Source organism: Myxocyprinus asiaticus, chromosome 29 (assembly GCF_019703515.2).
Source record: "Myxocyprinus asiaticus isolate MX2 ecotype Aquarium Trade chromosome 29, UBuf_Myxa_2, whole genome shotgun sequence".
Classification (NCBI taxonomy): domain Eukaryota; kingdom Metazoa; phylum Chordata; class Actinopteri; order Cypriniformes; family Catostomidae; genus Myxocyprinus; species Myxocyprinus asiaticus.
In genome coordinates this window covers 19,432,723-19,448,367 of record NC_059372.1, presented here as the reverse complement: position 1 = coordinate 19,448,367, position 15,645 = coordinate 19,432,723, and the positions used below count along the sequence as shown (strand labels likewise).

Sequence of the window (15,645 nt, the reverse complement as noted above, 5' to 3'; positions counted from 1 at the left end):
GCAATTTTAAGGAGACTACATCCTGTTTATTAACTGCGCATTGTCTTAAGAGTAATGAGTGTTCCCTTGGCAACGCATGGCTCCATTATACCACAACAGTAACTTTCACTCATGCGGTAGTGTGGAAGCACTTCCCCTGAACACACCCTGGCTCACAGAGTGCCAGTAAAGGGAGGTACAAGCAAAGTCTCATGGTATTTAATAAAGGCATGTTAATAATTCAGGCTCACCACCCTGCAAGACCACAGCAATGCAACATTATCTATTCACAGCCCAAGGGCAGCCTGGACTGTTCCCTTACAAAATCCATGCTGAGGGAGCAGACCCAGTGGGCCCAGGAGATGAGGCTCTGGGCTTTTGTTTGAGGGAAAGGTGCCTGGATATCTGATCAGTCTCATCTGTCTGAGCTTAGTGCTCAGTATAAATACTAGGGGTGTAACGGTTCTCGGTAAAAAAACGAACCTTACAGTTCGCTAACCACAGTTCAGTAAGCATTTGCTCAGGTGAGCCCAAAACTGCACACAGAAACACTCCTTTCTATCTTTAAGCACGCACTCGGTGGTAGTTCGGACAGACGTGAAACAAGAACTAAAGTGTAGAGGTCGACCGATAGACATATCACCAATCACAGATTTCTGGAACAATCGGCAAAAATCCACACCGATAGATTTTCCACGTTGCATCCGGTGCTGGAGCGGCTGGGAAGGGTCCGCTGTCGTTATACTGTATGAGAGTGGCCTCTAGAGGCGAAATAAAAACTATCATTTCACTGATGCCTTTTGCTGTTTGTTTTGACACGCGAGACTACACTCTGCATGGAGTGGAAAACTTCAGATGCAGATTTAAAACATCAACAATGAAAAGGTATGTATACAGTACACTACAGTACACGTTGTCATATCATTATAAAGTAATTAATTTGTTGACTAGATGCTGCATTAGTAGAGAACAGCAGTATGTTTGCCGACAAGGCTGAGAGGACGCTAACATTAAAGCTAACCTCAAGCGGTTAGAACAATGTGACAAAAATACACACAAGTCCTACCCAAAAGTTTAAATGTCACGATTGTAACTATCTATTACCATCTATTTGCATTGGTTTATAACCAACTGGTCACGTTTATGCATTTGTTTGCCAGTTAAGTTGCATATTTAAAGCTAGTGACGTGAGAAAGCAAATTAATATCTTCATGCAGCCAAGAGAAACGTATAAACAAATCAGAAATGCATCTGATTTCAATTTTTATAAAAATCCTCATTGTAATACCATGATTTCTGATCAATCACATTCTTGCACTTAAAAAGGCTAGACACAGCGCAACAAATACAGTTTAACAGAAAGCAGGTGTCTCAATATGCTTTTAAAGTTCTTTTTAATTAGACACATCATCTAAAAAACAGCACTCCTGCACGAGATGCTGAATAAACAAAAATGCTTCTAGCATGCATTTACATAGAAAAACAAATGGATAGTTGCAAAAGCGTTCAGCCCCTTTCAGTTGGTGGAGGTCTTTGGCCATTGCGTCTTACTCTCTTATAAGCGTTTCTCAGATTAAGCAATGAGTTGTTTAAATGCTTTGTCAGGAAAGATGTTCAACTTGGAACTGTGTGTCTCGAGATCCTCATGTTCAGTTCCAGTCTGCTGTGTTCCGTCTGTTTGAACAGCCCCTGGCCTGGGCTCATAATCTGAGCCGCTTCACCACAGAGTTCAGCCGAATACCACTGCTATCTGTGAATATTGCTACTCTACATACAACTGTAGTGAATAGAAAACAATGTAGTATTTCGCTGTTATTATGAAGCTTGAGTCTGGAATACAAATATTGTAGTAACCATGACTGTAATAACAAGGACTGTTGTCACCATGGTTTTCTTAGCAGAAATCATGGTTTTGATAGTTTTGAACCATGGTTTTATGTAGTAATACTGTAGAAGCCATGACTGAAGTAACATTGACTGCTGTCACCATTGTTTTCTTGGCAGAAATCATAGTTTTGATACAATTAACCATTGTTTTACAACAGTTATACTGTAGTTTCCATATAGTAACCTTGATTTTACTATAGTATTGTACCCATGACAGTAACCATGTTAATTTTGTGGTCACTATGATTTTACTACAAATACAATGTTTAAACTATGGTTACTGTAGTAAAACCATGGAGATTTGTAGTGAGGGCAAATCTCTTGAACTGTCTGTTACCAAATAGAATATTTTTACTTTGGATCTGGCAGTAATATTTTTTTTCCCCTGAACATATCCGTACCGAACCGCAACCCAAAACCATGATACAAACCGAACCATGAGAAATTTGAACCGTTACACCCCTAATGCTACACTTTTCTGAGTGATTCTTGCAATAACTTTCGACCGACTGGTTTCAAGATGATTTTAAGTGGATGTATGATGTTAGCTCCCCTCAAGTTCGCACATAGCCCATATTCACTGACATGGTTCGGGGACGGGTTCCTGGACAGGTGTGACTTCTGAAACTGTTCTTCATATTTCCATCTGGTTCCATCCGGCACCAAAAGCTTGCTGTTCTCTCTACACAGGAACCGATTACGTCGGGGGTGGAGGGCGTGATTGTGTTTCATGAGCAGGTAGTTTTCCAAACAACAACAGTAGCTACCGTCTGCAGCAAGAAGTACTTTTTCCACTCAATAACAACAATTAAAACCCCACAAAAATGTCAGACCTTAAAAAGCACACCTCTACTTGCTATATGGTCTTCTACAGAGATCCAAGATAAACTAGAGAGATTGCAAAAGAAAAAAGTCTTCGAGGAGAAACGGCAAGAAACGATGCACGCTGGCTTTAATTGGATGACTGCCATATCCTAAACAAATTGAAAACTTTAAAGAGAGTACAGGGAGCATAAGAGACCCAAGCAAAACCACCAGTGGAGGGGGAAACAATGTCTTGGACTCTGTTCTTGGACAACGACCATCCTGCTAACTAACTGGTGCATTGAATTTAGTCGGTCTCACTTGAGATAAACACCGAATCACTGATGTCCTCTGCATCTTGGTAAATAATTATATCTGCCAACTTTGTTAGCTTTCCTAACACTCTTCTAATGTGCATTTTGTTCATTAAGGGGATTACTCACTTAGGAAGATCGCGGTTATCTGTTATGTAATCTGGTGGTATTCTCAATCAAGATGTAAAGATAATAATATATGCAATGGCAAAAAACAAATATATCCATCTGCTACACCAATGTTAAAAACGATTCCACTTTTACAGTTTAGAGTACTTAGCAAGATAAGCCACTTTAAAAAAATTATAAATAATGTAATTACCTGTCATCTTGGGTGTAGTATCGTCTCTGGCAATCTTGTTGAGTAATGTAATAATGTTGGATTGCATTTCTCTGTATGTTTAAATATGTAAAAAAAAAAAACAACTATAGGCTACACAAACACAGTGATGCGCCATGTTTGTTTATGTTTGAGGTAGTCACGTAAAACTAACGCGTAGCCACGTAACCCGTTATGTCACCATTCGGCTCTCAAGTCAGTGGAAAAGCGCGGCGAGTTTACTATAGGCTCCAGATTTCCCCGGCCGTGAACCAGCCGAGCACAGGCTCAGAATGAGAACCATAGCCCCTTTCCACCAAAATGCCGATGTATGTTCATATTTATGCTTGGACCTTTTTAGTTTTGGAAATATTACAAGTTTCAAGTTAAGAAACCTCACTTGTTTACTTGATATGACTGCAAGTTATGACATACCTTTCTTCCATAAAATGTGTAACAAAAGGTTCTTTGGATAAAAGAGGTACTGTGACAGTCTACATCCAGTCATGGTATATCTGCACGCAATTAGTTTCAGTCACACAACCGCTAGGTTGCTTATTCAGAACAGTGACCATATTATTAAGATCCTTCATGATGTAGCACATGTCGGTAAATTTGTAAAGGGAAACCATGGCTTCCCCAGTCTAATAACAATTTGATAGATTTCACAATAAAACAACAAGAAATGAGGGCAAGAAAGGAAAGAACTTTATGGCTAAAATTAGACAGAGTACTAGCCAAAAAAAGAAAAACAGAGAGGCTGCAGATATAAATCCACACATTGTCCTTCTCTATTGCACTCTTTGCCATGTACAAACCAAAAGACTAAAACAGAGAGAGAAAAAAAACGAGTGAGGGAGAGTGACTCAGGCTGGGTTCAGTCCATATTTGGTCACTCTGTGTCCTAGATAGGAAGCAATTGGCAATAACATGCCCCCTCTGTCAGGATAGTGGCAGTAAACCATTCAGTCTCCATACAACAGACAATATGAACTCAACAACCCTCTTCATAACAACAATCAATACTAACAAATTACACACATTAGCTCTGCATCACAGCCATCCACCAAAGCCACAAAAATGCTAGATTTTTAAAAGCTAGCATGGTATGGGAGGCGTTCATGCTGCTTAGAAGACGCAGGCTTATTTTTCCTTTGTTCTAGAGTGAAGAACAATAAACTATTTAGAAGAGATTACAATGTCACCAGGAGCTTGAACTAGCCTATTTTTTATTGTTCGAGTTCAATTTCACCCTTAAGATGGTTAGACAAAGAGAGGCACACATTGACCAGATTCAGGCTGCACTTGACTTCCTGCAACCCATGAAACAAATTTACATGACAGCATTGGTTTAATTGTAAGTTGTACTAGCACTGTTAGACGCAGAAGAATTATAATAATGGGCTCACTTCAATACAGATATTAACAAGGTGTTATTTTTGTTTTGAAGCATTTAGATTAACTGTTAAGCCCTGTTTACATGTCAGTAACTCGCAGCTACAAAGTGACAGGAGACCATTCATTTTCAATGAGAGCTGGCGACTTCTGGCGACATGAGCGACAACGACTATTGGCAAAAGGATGAGGGCATGACAAGATTAGGGATGCACCGATCCGATACTGAAGCTTTTAGACGGATTGGGTATCGGTCCGACAAGCCCAATCCAAATCCGATACGGTGTGTTAGTCACGTTCGTTACTGTCAAGCTCCAAAAATTACATAAAAGAATAATAAAAACACCATTAAAGCAGTTCATATGACTCGTGCATTTTATTCAAAGCCACTTGAAGACGTGCGATAGCTCTGTGAATCACAAAAGGCTGTGTTTAATAAGTAAATATATAGTATGCGCAGTGCCAGCGCGTTAGTGAATGGTGCTGCTCTGTTGACACAAACTCACGCACAGGCTGGTGATGCACTCGCGGCTATTTTTAGCATTCAAAGCGGTGCGCAATATTTGAACGCTACTCAAGAACAGCATCTCAGATGTAGATGCTCAATAGTTCGGTTCACTTATAATATGCATTTAGAATAACTGTGTGAATGAAAAGTGGACTGATGTCTTACAACTAAATTAAACAATAAACAGATCTGAATCCTTTAAAGTCCAGATGCAAGTTGAAAAATTTTTGGAAAAAAGAAAAGAAAAAAAAAAGGCAAAAATAAAACACTGGTTTCTTTTCTACTGATGACTTACACTGGAATTACTGTTCATTTTGCTGCTACATTATCCAGTATCCTAGTTAATAATAAAGTGTTTCTTAACAAGCTATACATTTATATTGAAATAATGTGTAGTTAGAGGTTTGTGTTTCTTTTCATATTAAAGAGTACTCCCAATTAATTCCACACAATAAAGATATTCTAAACTGATTATGCAAAAAAAATAACAACACTGGTACCGGCTTGGGATTGGTATCGGCCGATACTGAGATTTCCAATATCGGAATCAGATCGGAAGAGAAAAAGTGGTGTCAGTGCATCCCTAGTCAAGATGCGACAAAGCTGAGAAAAGTTTAACTTTAAGAAAATGCAGAGCAATATTGAGCAGCGACTACCAATGGGAGTGAAGAAGTGAAGCTCACAGCATCCGTGAGAGAGTTGAACGCAGGAAAGATGGAGAAGTTAATGTTGCCACCGATTTCACTGTAGGGCTGGGCGATTCATAAAATTATATTTTCAATTACGATTTTGGCTTCCAACGATTATGAAAACAAGATAATTGAGATAAATATTATTGTGCCGCATTCCATTTCGCAATGAAACACCCCGGCGGTATATCTTTAAAGCATTCTTTATTAAAGTTCAAATAAGGAAGCGGGTTATGAAAATAAACTCCGAAACTGGCATTTCTCTGTGCGGTCAGAGCAGCATCTGTAAGTTGTGTGAAGTGACCAGGGAAGAGACTGAATCTTCTCCCGGCTGATGCACATTCTGGCACGGGGACGCTCATCACTTGCGTGCGTTTGCTGCAGCAAGATTATAACGTGATGGCTCGCGACATAGTGAATCATAATATATGTGTCACGTTCACTATGTGTATCTTATCATGAAGAAAATTGCCGATACGCAGCTCTATTAAGAGAAACTTTGTTTTTTTATGAGTTAAAGATGGATCGAAGTGAACATAAATGTGAGTGTAGTCTTAGCCCATTAAACACTGGAACAAAATATGTTTTTATATTAGTCTTTTTTGGCTTGTTTCCCAAAATAATATCTAAAACTCCTTTAAAACAATGTACATTCACTTCAGGAGCTACACTGCAGAAGAAAAAATTGTTATCTGAGAATGTTGAATTCAATATTTAATCAGGGTTCGACATTAAAGCTTGTCCGGGACAAGTGCGTTTTTGAAGGGGCAAGTGAAAGAGAATTTACTTGCCCGACTGGACAAGCAGACTGATTAAAACATCAATAACGAAAAAATAACGGGCTATATTTGTGATAGGCTAGGCCTGTGTCACTTATAGAAAGTTCCTATTCTTATTCTGCTGTTGAAAGTAATCAAGAGCATGCAATTTTATAATCCGCAAGTGATCTAGTAACAGCTGTGCCCTGTTTGATTGACAGGTGGCATATGTGTGTGTGCTGAACATGCACGTGTTCCGAAAATGCTTGCGCTAATGCGCGCCTGAACGGTCAGATACATTTCAAAATTCCGCCAAAATGCCCGTCTTGGTGAGGTATTCATGTAAACACAGAGAGTGATGTCTAAAGTGAACGTAAACAGCGGATAAAAAAGCAGATTTGTATTAAAATGTCAGACTTGTAAGTGTAAATGTAAGCTAATAGACCTGCTGCTGTCTAGTGTAATAATCAAACAACCATAACAAGAAAACCACTCACTGCCCTTGTCTGAGTAACTTTAGTAGCTTTAAAAAGTATTAATGTATAATAATCATACAGTAAAGACCAGTAGTAGTTTTATGTTGCATTTCATTCTGAATGTTTACTAGAATGCTTGATTTTTTTAAAGCTGTTAAAAAAGCACTGAATTTTCTTAATTTGTTCTGTTATTTTTAATCTAATCAGTTTTTTTTATTGTTATTTTATTACTGACTGTTTACTAGTCATATGTAACATAAAATAATTATCATATGACAATAGCCTCCTCCCCTACCCAGTGCAGTTTACGTTTCAAGTTCAAGGAAATCCACTGTTAAAAAAAAAACTTTTTAAAAACAAAAAAAAGTTCAATATATGCATGATGCTTCCAAAGTCAATAAGTAATCGTGTTAAATCGTGTTAGTAATCGTGATCTCAATATTGACCAAAATACTCGTGATTCAGATTTTTGCCATAATCGAGCAGCCCTATTTCACTGTTCTACACTCACTGAGCACTTTATTAGGAACTATGGTCCTAATAAAGTGCCGGATGTGGTCTTCTGCTGTTGTAGCCCATCCGCCTCAAGATTTGACATGTTGTGCATTCTGAGATGCTCTTCTGCTCACTACAATTGTACAGAGTGGTTCTCTGAGTTACCGTAGCCTTTCTGTGAGCTCGAACCAGTCTGGCAATTCTCTGTTGACCTCTGTCAACAACAAGGTGTTTCCGTCCGCAGAACTGCCGCTCACTGGATATTTTTTGTTTTTGGCACCATTCTGAGTAAACTCTAGAGACTGTTGTGCATGAAAATCCCAGGAGATCAGCAGTTACAGAAATACTCAAACCAGCCCGCATGGCACCAACAATCATGCCACGGTCGAAATGAGTGAGATCACATTTTTTCCCCATCCTGATGGTTGATGTGAACATTAACTGAAGCTCCTGAGCCATAACTGAATGATTTTATGCATTGCACTGCTGCCACACGATTGGCTGATTAAATAATTGCATGAATAAGTAGGTGTACAGGTCTTCCTAATAAAGTGCTTAGTGAGTTTATATACTTTGTCATAATTTTAAAAAATTATGCATGATAAACCGTCAGACATTGTCAACATTCTGAGTAAGTTTGATTCATAAATTCAAAGATTGTTCGTCTTGTTAATGATATGATGCATTTAGCACTGCTGCAGTTTATATAAAAACACTCTCCCTTCAGCTTTTTCCATTTTAGAAAAAAAAAAAATATTCCTTGTCAAATAAATAAGAATTAAATCTTAGTTTTACCTGCAAAATCTATCTCATCTGTGATCAGATTTTCTATAGCTATGGCCAGTCGTGCAACCGACCAATAACGTTAGAGCGACAACAGTAGGAATGCCCAATAGCGACACAGAATACAGAGACTAGCAATATCCAGCGACAAAATCACTGACAATGTGAACAGGGCTTTACGGTATTTGTAGCCAGCAAGCCTTTTTGCTGAATAGCCTTCAATTAGAAAATGCCCTGTTTGGCGAGGAACCCAAACGGTGGATACTTGCACACACAGATTGTGTCTATGTTTCCTCTCTTAAAAGAGCTGCTCATTTGGAAACACAAAGGTTTCAGTTGAAAGGCCCAAATGCCAATTCAGATCCAAACCACCATAGTCCTCCTGAACATCTCAATGGTGCTTATTGTTACTATGATAACACAATCCTGCAGAATTGGGTCATTATTTAGGAAATAATTTGGCCAGTCTCTTTCCTACTGTAAATAGCCCCACAAACCGTGATAATGGGACACATTTCTACCCTTTGTGTTTAACTCAAGATCAAACAGGCAGTCTGACCTTCTGAAAACCATGCACTAGTACAAAATTCAAGTACATGACAATGGCATGACAAGACATGACAATGGCAATAACACATTTTAAATTCAGACAACATGCTTTTTAGTTGTCTACCAAAAAGGGATATGGGTTTTGTATTATTTGTGGTTATGGTACACAGTAGTGTAGTTTAATTTAAGTGTTTCACATACAGATCAGGCAACTACAGTATGTCTATTGTCTACTATAGCCGAATATTTGACTAAAGAAAAGACATCCATATCAAGTGCCCATAGTTTACCTAACACTGTATCTTAAGATACAAGGAATTTGTCACAACAAGTAGGCATAATTTGTCTGTCCACCCTGAAAGCAAAAATGTTGCATGGAGCGACACAATCACAGTCATTCTGAACATATTCGATGTGTAATACACCTTATTCATGGTAAACACCATATTTTATTTATATTGTTTTTTGTGAATAAAAATGAGGCTGTGAGGGACTGACGTTGATAAAACATTAAAAAAAAAAAAATATGTCATGCCAAAAAGAAACCAAGAGACTGACTAAACGTCCTTTCGTTTGATGCTTGTAGCGGTGATGGCTTGTTAGAAAAACACAGATTAACATGGAAGATTTGTGAAGCATTTATATTAGTTTGCCCAAACATCATTTACTCACCCTTATGCCGTCGTATGACTCATATGACATTCTTTCTTCTGTGGAACACAAACAAATATTTTTGTGGCATGATTTGAAGCTCGATTACAGAAATGTAATCAAGCTTCAAATCATGATCACCAAAGAGCCTTCAGATGGCAAGATTTATAGTGAGAAAAGGAGTTACATTTTAGTCTGTTTCTCACCCAAAACTGATCGTATCGCTTCAGAAGACTTTGTGGATTAAACCACTCGTATGTCGTATGGATTACCTTTATGCTGCCTTTATGTCCTTATTGGAGCTTGAAAGTTTTGGACCCCATTGACTTGTATTGTATTAGGGGTGGGTAAAACTTTGCATTCGTCATTTTCATTTGAACGATCTTGATATTGATTCTTAAATCCCAAGATCGATCTTTTACTCTATGTGTCTGTTGAGTGTTGATTTCACGAGATGTTATTACCTAATTGGTGAGACACAATACCGGAAAGTAAAATAAACATTGTCCGTCTTTTGCTCTCCGTGGCAAGGAGCTTATAGCTAACTAGCTAACCATGTAGCTACTTTCATTGTTGTCAGCTGAGAGGAAGCTAATGTGTAAACATGTATTCACCAAACTGTTTTGTTCAGGATTCACAGTTTGGTACCCCCTTCAACCGAACAATTCCAGTCGCTGCATTTATAAAATGTAATATTTAAAAGTCTGGTTTTCCACCGTTGAAAGTTTCCCCTGAACTTGTATAGCACAATACGGTGTAACACTGCTGCCGCTGTTTATCTCTTGTCTCGGCAGGTGTAAATGCTTCTCGTTTTACACCCTGCCTCTAAATGACTGGCAGTATTAAAATAGTCAGTATTTGACTGATACTAAACAGTACTGATGTTTATTTAGCTATTTATTTTATTTTCATTTATTCTTTATTTTAATGGTCAGCAATTGACGTATACTAATCATACAGTACTGATGTTTATTAAGCTATTTATTGTATTTTTATTTATTCTTTATTTTCTCAGTGTTCATTTCTAGAATTTGTTGACAATGTATAATAATAACTTCAAATATTCTTAGATAAAAATATTTAAGAAAGCAGCCTTCTGAGTACCTTTGCATAGTCATATCGGTGCAACATCGGTGCACAATCCAAATAGAAAAGGTCCGTTTTCATTCCAGCTCAAAAATTTTATATATCGGCAACCATATCGGTAATCGGTGAATTTTCCCCCTCTAAAATTGGTATCGGTCGGGCTCTAAAAGACACTGTTAACAGAAATGCCGGTTTCCTTGAAGGTGCAGTATGTAAGAGTCAGAAACCCTTGTTATTAATGACACCTGTGGCCGTTAAGTCAACTGCAGCCAGCTACTTGCTCGCTCGTGCTCGTGCACACACTCCATAGGGACACAAGCGAGCGAGCATCAGCCAAAATAACGACGTAACGTACAAAGAGACTGAACGTGATCCACCGGCATCATGCTGACAGATGAGGTAGCATAATTAAAATTACACAGCTATGATTGTTTTACTACAAATTTGAAAACTCAACTAAAACTAATTATCAGCTAACATAGTATACTAATACACACATACAGCTACATACTACCGAACTATACCAGACAGTTTACTGTTGCACTGCACTGTTATGTTGCACTATTGTATGTTTTGTATGTCATATGTTGTACTACAATCAAGAAACCAGCATATTTGCTTAAATTTATCCTGTATACCTGACTTTTAGTATAAAGAGAAGATCGTTCAAATTATTTGAAAGTTACGAAGCAAGGTAGCTTGCAATTTGTCAGTGTAAGCAGACAAGATCAAGTTAGCTAAAATTACACAGATCAATCCTTAAGGCACTATATTTCACATGCTTTTCAGTTATGTAAGCTTACCTGTCCAATAAGAAGAACGGCAATTCAGGTTCGGTTTTGATCCCCAAAACCGAACGAAGGTCCCTCCAGGAATCAAATGCCCTGCCGATGTTCACTCTAATTTTCAAACGACCACGATCACGTTCCCGCTTAGCCAGACGGGATTCAGTAGCAGGCTCTCGGGAGCGCGCATAAATGTCACATCCTTTGGATTTTCCTGGCAAAAGCGACCCGCTCCCTTCTCATGATAATCAGTCTACAGGCTTTAATAGGCAACCTAGGTTTTTAAGTTGCGTTACAAGCCGTTCACACATTGGTAAAAAAAGGCAAGTATTACATGAAAATTATTACATACTGCACCTTTAAAGAGACAATACCGGATTTTAGCAAGTGTTCAAAAAATGTATGTAAATAAATACCTGTAAATAGTACAAATAATGTAATTAAACATTAAACATGTAACAAAATATATATGCAAAATATTGTATTTATTGATTAAATTCATTGATTTCTTCATTTTTAAAAAGCTAAAATGAGAACAAAATGATGAAAAGCTAATAAAACCTAATTAGTAAAATGTATATTTTATTACTGTACCTAGTTAGAAGGCCCCTGTATAATTAACAGCAAAAGCTGGGAAATACATTTATTTCAAATGTAAGCAAAAGGGATATTATAACTAAAATATACCCATTTAAATCTATATTTAACGGAAATCGAAAGCTTGTGAATCTGATTCGAATTGGGAAATCTGTATCAATACTCAGCCCTACATTGTATAGATAAAAACACCTCATATCTCCATCACAATATCTTTGTGTTCCACAGAAGTCATACAAGTTTAAGACGCCATTTAGGCTAAGTAAATTATGAGAGAATTATACTTTTTTGGTGAAATATCCCTTTAACTGGCCGACAATGTGTGTGGTCATGTAAACATCTGAAACGTTTTTCCTTTGGGGAAAGGTCATAAACGGGTTTCACAAAACCCAGCTGACACAGGTAGACTTTGCCCATTACGCAAATTTCGCTTTGAACACCTTTACTGGTATTTTTAAGTGTTGTGCACACGACAGTTTAGGTTGACGTCAAAAGCAGAGAAGAATCAGATGATTTCAAATCTCATGTAAACACATTTTTCTTGCGTTGTCTTTTTTTTTTTTTTTTTTTTTTTTTTAAATCAGCTGATTTTTGGTAGTTATCTGTGTATTGGGGTGCATGTAGTCTTAACACACTCATTCATAATTTCACACTCAACTTGATAAACTTATCAAATGCTATAAAGCTGATTAAAGTGCTTGGGTTAAAGCCAGGTACATTTTGATTGGTCAGCGAGTGGTGCGTCATTTGAGTTATCTCTGCAGGAACTAGTCAACGCAAGTCCCTCAAGGAGAGAGAAGGTGATGGCGCAAACAGAGGAGAGCATGGGACATGAGTGTGACGTGCTGATGGGGAAGTGACTGTCCGGGAAGCAGCTGCTCTAATGGGAGGAGGGGGTTAGGGATCCTGCAACCTCCCTCCAATTGACCAAACACACCAGATCACTCACCTGCCCCCAGGGCACTAAACCCCTCCACTAAACACGCAGTTGCAAGAGCATTCATGTTGTTTTCACACACTCCCAAAAGTCACAGACCTCTAGAGCACATGCAAAGCAGTAGGTCTTTTGCCCTAGATAAACTCATATCATGGTGTGGCTGTATCGCAAGCATGTGGCTTATCAGTTGTCACTAATAATTTAAGGTATACCATCAAACAGTCATAAAATGTGGAATTACCCAGGTTACAGTTTCTATTTATGGCTTTCTCAGTATACATCCTGTGTTGACAAAGCTATGAACAAGCTGTTTGAGAGTGTGGCCCAAACACTACATGATTCCAGTTGTGTAACACTATTACTAAGCTGAAAAAATGATGAACTGTACTAAGATGCATGTCCAAACACATGGTCTTTTTACACATTATTAGACACTTTTACAATTTAGGCCGAATATAAACAGGGGACTAAGATTTACTGTTGTTGCTCAATGTACGTGACTTGAAAAAAAAAGAGTCCAGTCCAGACACTGACACCAAACTGTGATGCACTTTAACAAATATTTCTTATATGAAAACAAAGGGCTTCTAGAAGAACAAGGATCCGAACAGACACAAAACTGTGCATTTGGTTGCCTTAGATCTAGCTTACTGACAGTATGTAGTACTATGGAATTGCGTCTAGTAGAACTGTCTTTTTTTTTTTTTTTTTTTTTTTTTTGATGACTGAATGGGAATCATCGAACAAACAAAGGTCCCAGTCTCTTAAGGTAATATCTACTGCTTTTGCGTGTGTTTGAACCTACAGAGCAACATTCCATTTCCCGATTCCCATACACACACTCTAGGGTCTCTGTTCAGTCATTTGCATAAGTTTGAAAGAATCTCAGAGGAGAAAATCATCATTTCACACTCTGGCTGTGTCTCAAACACCTAGTGAACAGCCAACCTAGTCTATGTCTGGGGTTGGGCATCATTACCGTGTTCAGAACATTCGAACAGCATTTGAAACGTTCGAATGCATTTTTGGGAATCATTTGTGCGTTCGAACGTTCGATTCGAACGAGTCTATGATGCCCAGATTTCACTAGTTTTTGAGACACAGCCTCTTTTAAAAGGAAATACTCTCAGGAAGAGACAAAATTAGGCTTGTAACACCAACATAAGACAGTAGACAGCCGCCTATTAAAGCTCATGTGTCTGTTACAGCGTCAGACATGCTGCCTATGTAAGCAGCTCACTAGTTTGTGAGACAAAGCCGCTTTTAAATGAAATTATCTGAGAAAGATAAAAAGGGAGCTTTGTAAAACCAACACAAGACAGTAGACAGCCGTCAATTCCAGCTCATATGTGTCTGTTATAGCGCCATACGGCCATGGGAGTCAAATAAAAGGCTCATCTTGGTAAACATTATTGATAACTCCTCATCTCTTACCTTCAGACAGCTCCAACTCCAACTCCGCCAACTGCTCTCTAACCTCTTTCGGCAGAGCCAGCAAATCCAACCCGCGGTCTGCCATCGTAGCGATAATACGCTTAAGTAGTTTTAAGTGTGGTGAAATGCGTCTCGAAAGTCCAAAAATCCTCTCGTCAAGACAGAAGACGTAAAGTAAAAGGTGAGTAATAATCCATCCAGACAACTACTCCTTCCGCCATGCTGTGTGAGAACTCACCAACGGCACTGTGTGGTCACGTGATCGCGCTTCCCTTGTGTGTGATCAAACACCCCCAAACACACACCTCGAGATGAGACTCATGCGCCCTCTTGCGACAACATGACAGAAGTGATCTGGAAAATCTTCCTGAGTACTGAAGTGTATTAAGGTAATACCCAGTTTTTTGGTAATGTTAAATGGGAGTGCCATGGTATTCTTTGAAGTACCATAGTACATGAGTATACTAACTCTGTACCATGATCAATTTCAAAGTGACATAGTACCATCACTATACCATGGTACCACCACATTACTTTTTATACGGGCAAGAAAAGAAGTTCTGGCATTTAGAATAAAAGTGTTTGGTGCATAAGAAACATATTACTTTGTTTACATAAACTAATATCAATAAAGTAGATATTATCAGCACATGTGTTAACATTAGTTAACAACATTAGTTAACATGAACTAACAATGATTATTTATTAATCTTAATTCATGTTAATTTTTAACATATACTAATACATTTTTCAAATCAAAAGTTATTGATTTGAAATGATTTAATATTGCATTCTAAATTTTTATTGATATGTAATAATAATAATATATATATATATATATATATATATATATATATATATATATATATATATATATATATATATATATGTATGTATATATACAGTATATGTGTATGTGTGTGTGTGTGTGTACAGTTACATATCAATAAACTAAATATCATGATGGTGTGACCAACAACATAATATTAATAGATAATAATACAACCCCAGTTCTGAAAAAGTTGGGACAGTATGAAAAATGCTAATAAAAACAAAAAGGTGATTTGTAAATTATATTCACCATTTGCTATATTGAAAGCACTACAACTACTTTTTTGAAAATGTACAGTCATTTCAAATCAGATGATTGCAACATGCTCCAACAAAGTTGAGACAGGGGCAATTTAAGACTAATAACA

The 15,645-nt window shown here is 37.8% G+C and overlaps 1 protein-coding gene across 2 annotated transcripts in view; it reads right to left on the bottom strand.

The window, feature by feature from the left end:
• Positions 1-14,682, bottom strand: part of LOC127419814 (disco-interacting protein 2 homolog B-A-like) — a 102,770-nt gene extending 88,088 nt beyond the window's left edge. For both annotated transcript variants that reach the window (XM_051661566.1, XM_051661567.1), the window contains exon 1: positions 14,447-14,682. In XM_051661566.1, coding sequence (XP_051517526.1) covers positions 14,447-14,531 — 85 coding nt within the window. In that variant the 5' untranslated portion in view covers positions 14,532-14,682. The remainder of the gene's footprint in view (positions 1-14,446) is intronic.
• Between the last annotated feature and the right edge of the window lie 963 nt (positions 14,683-15,645).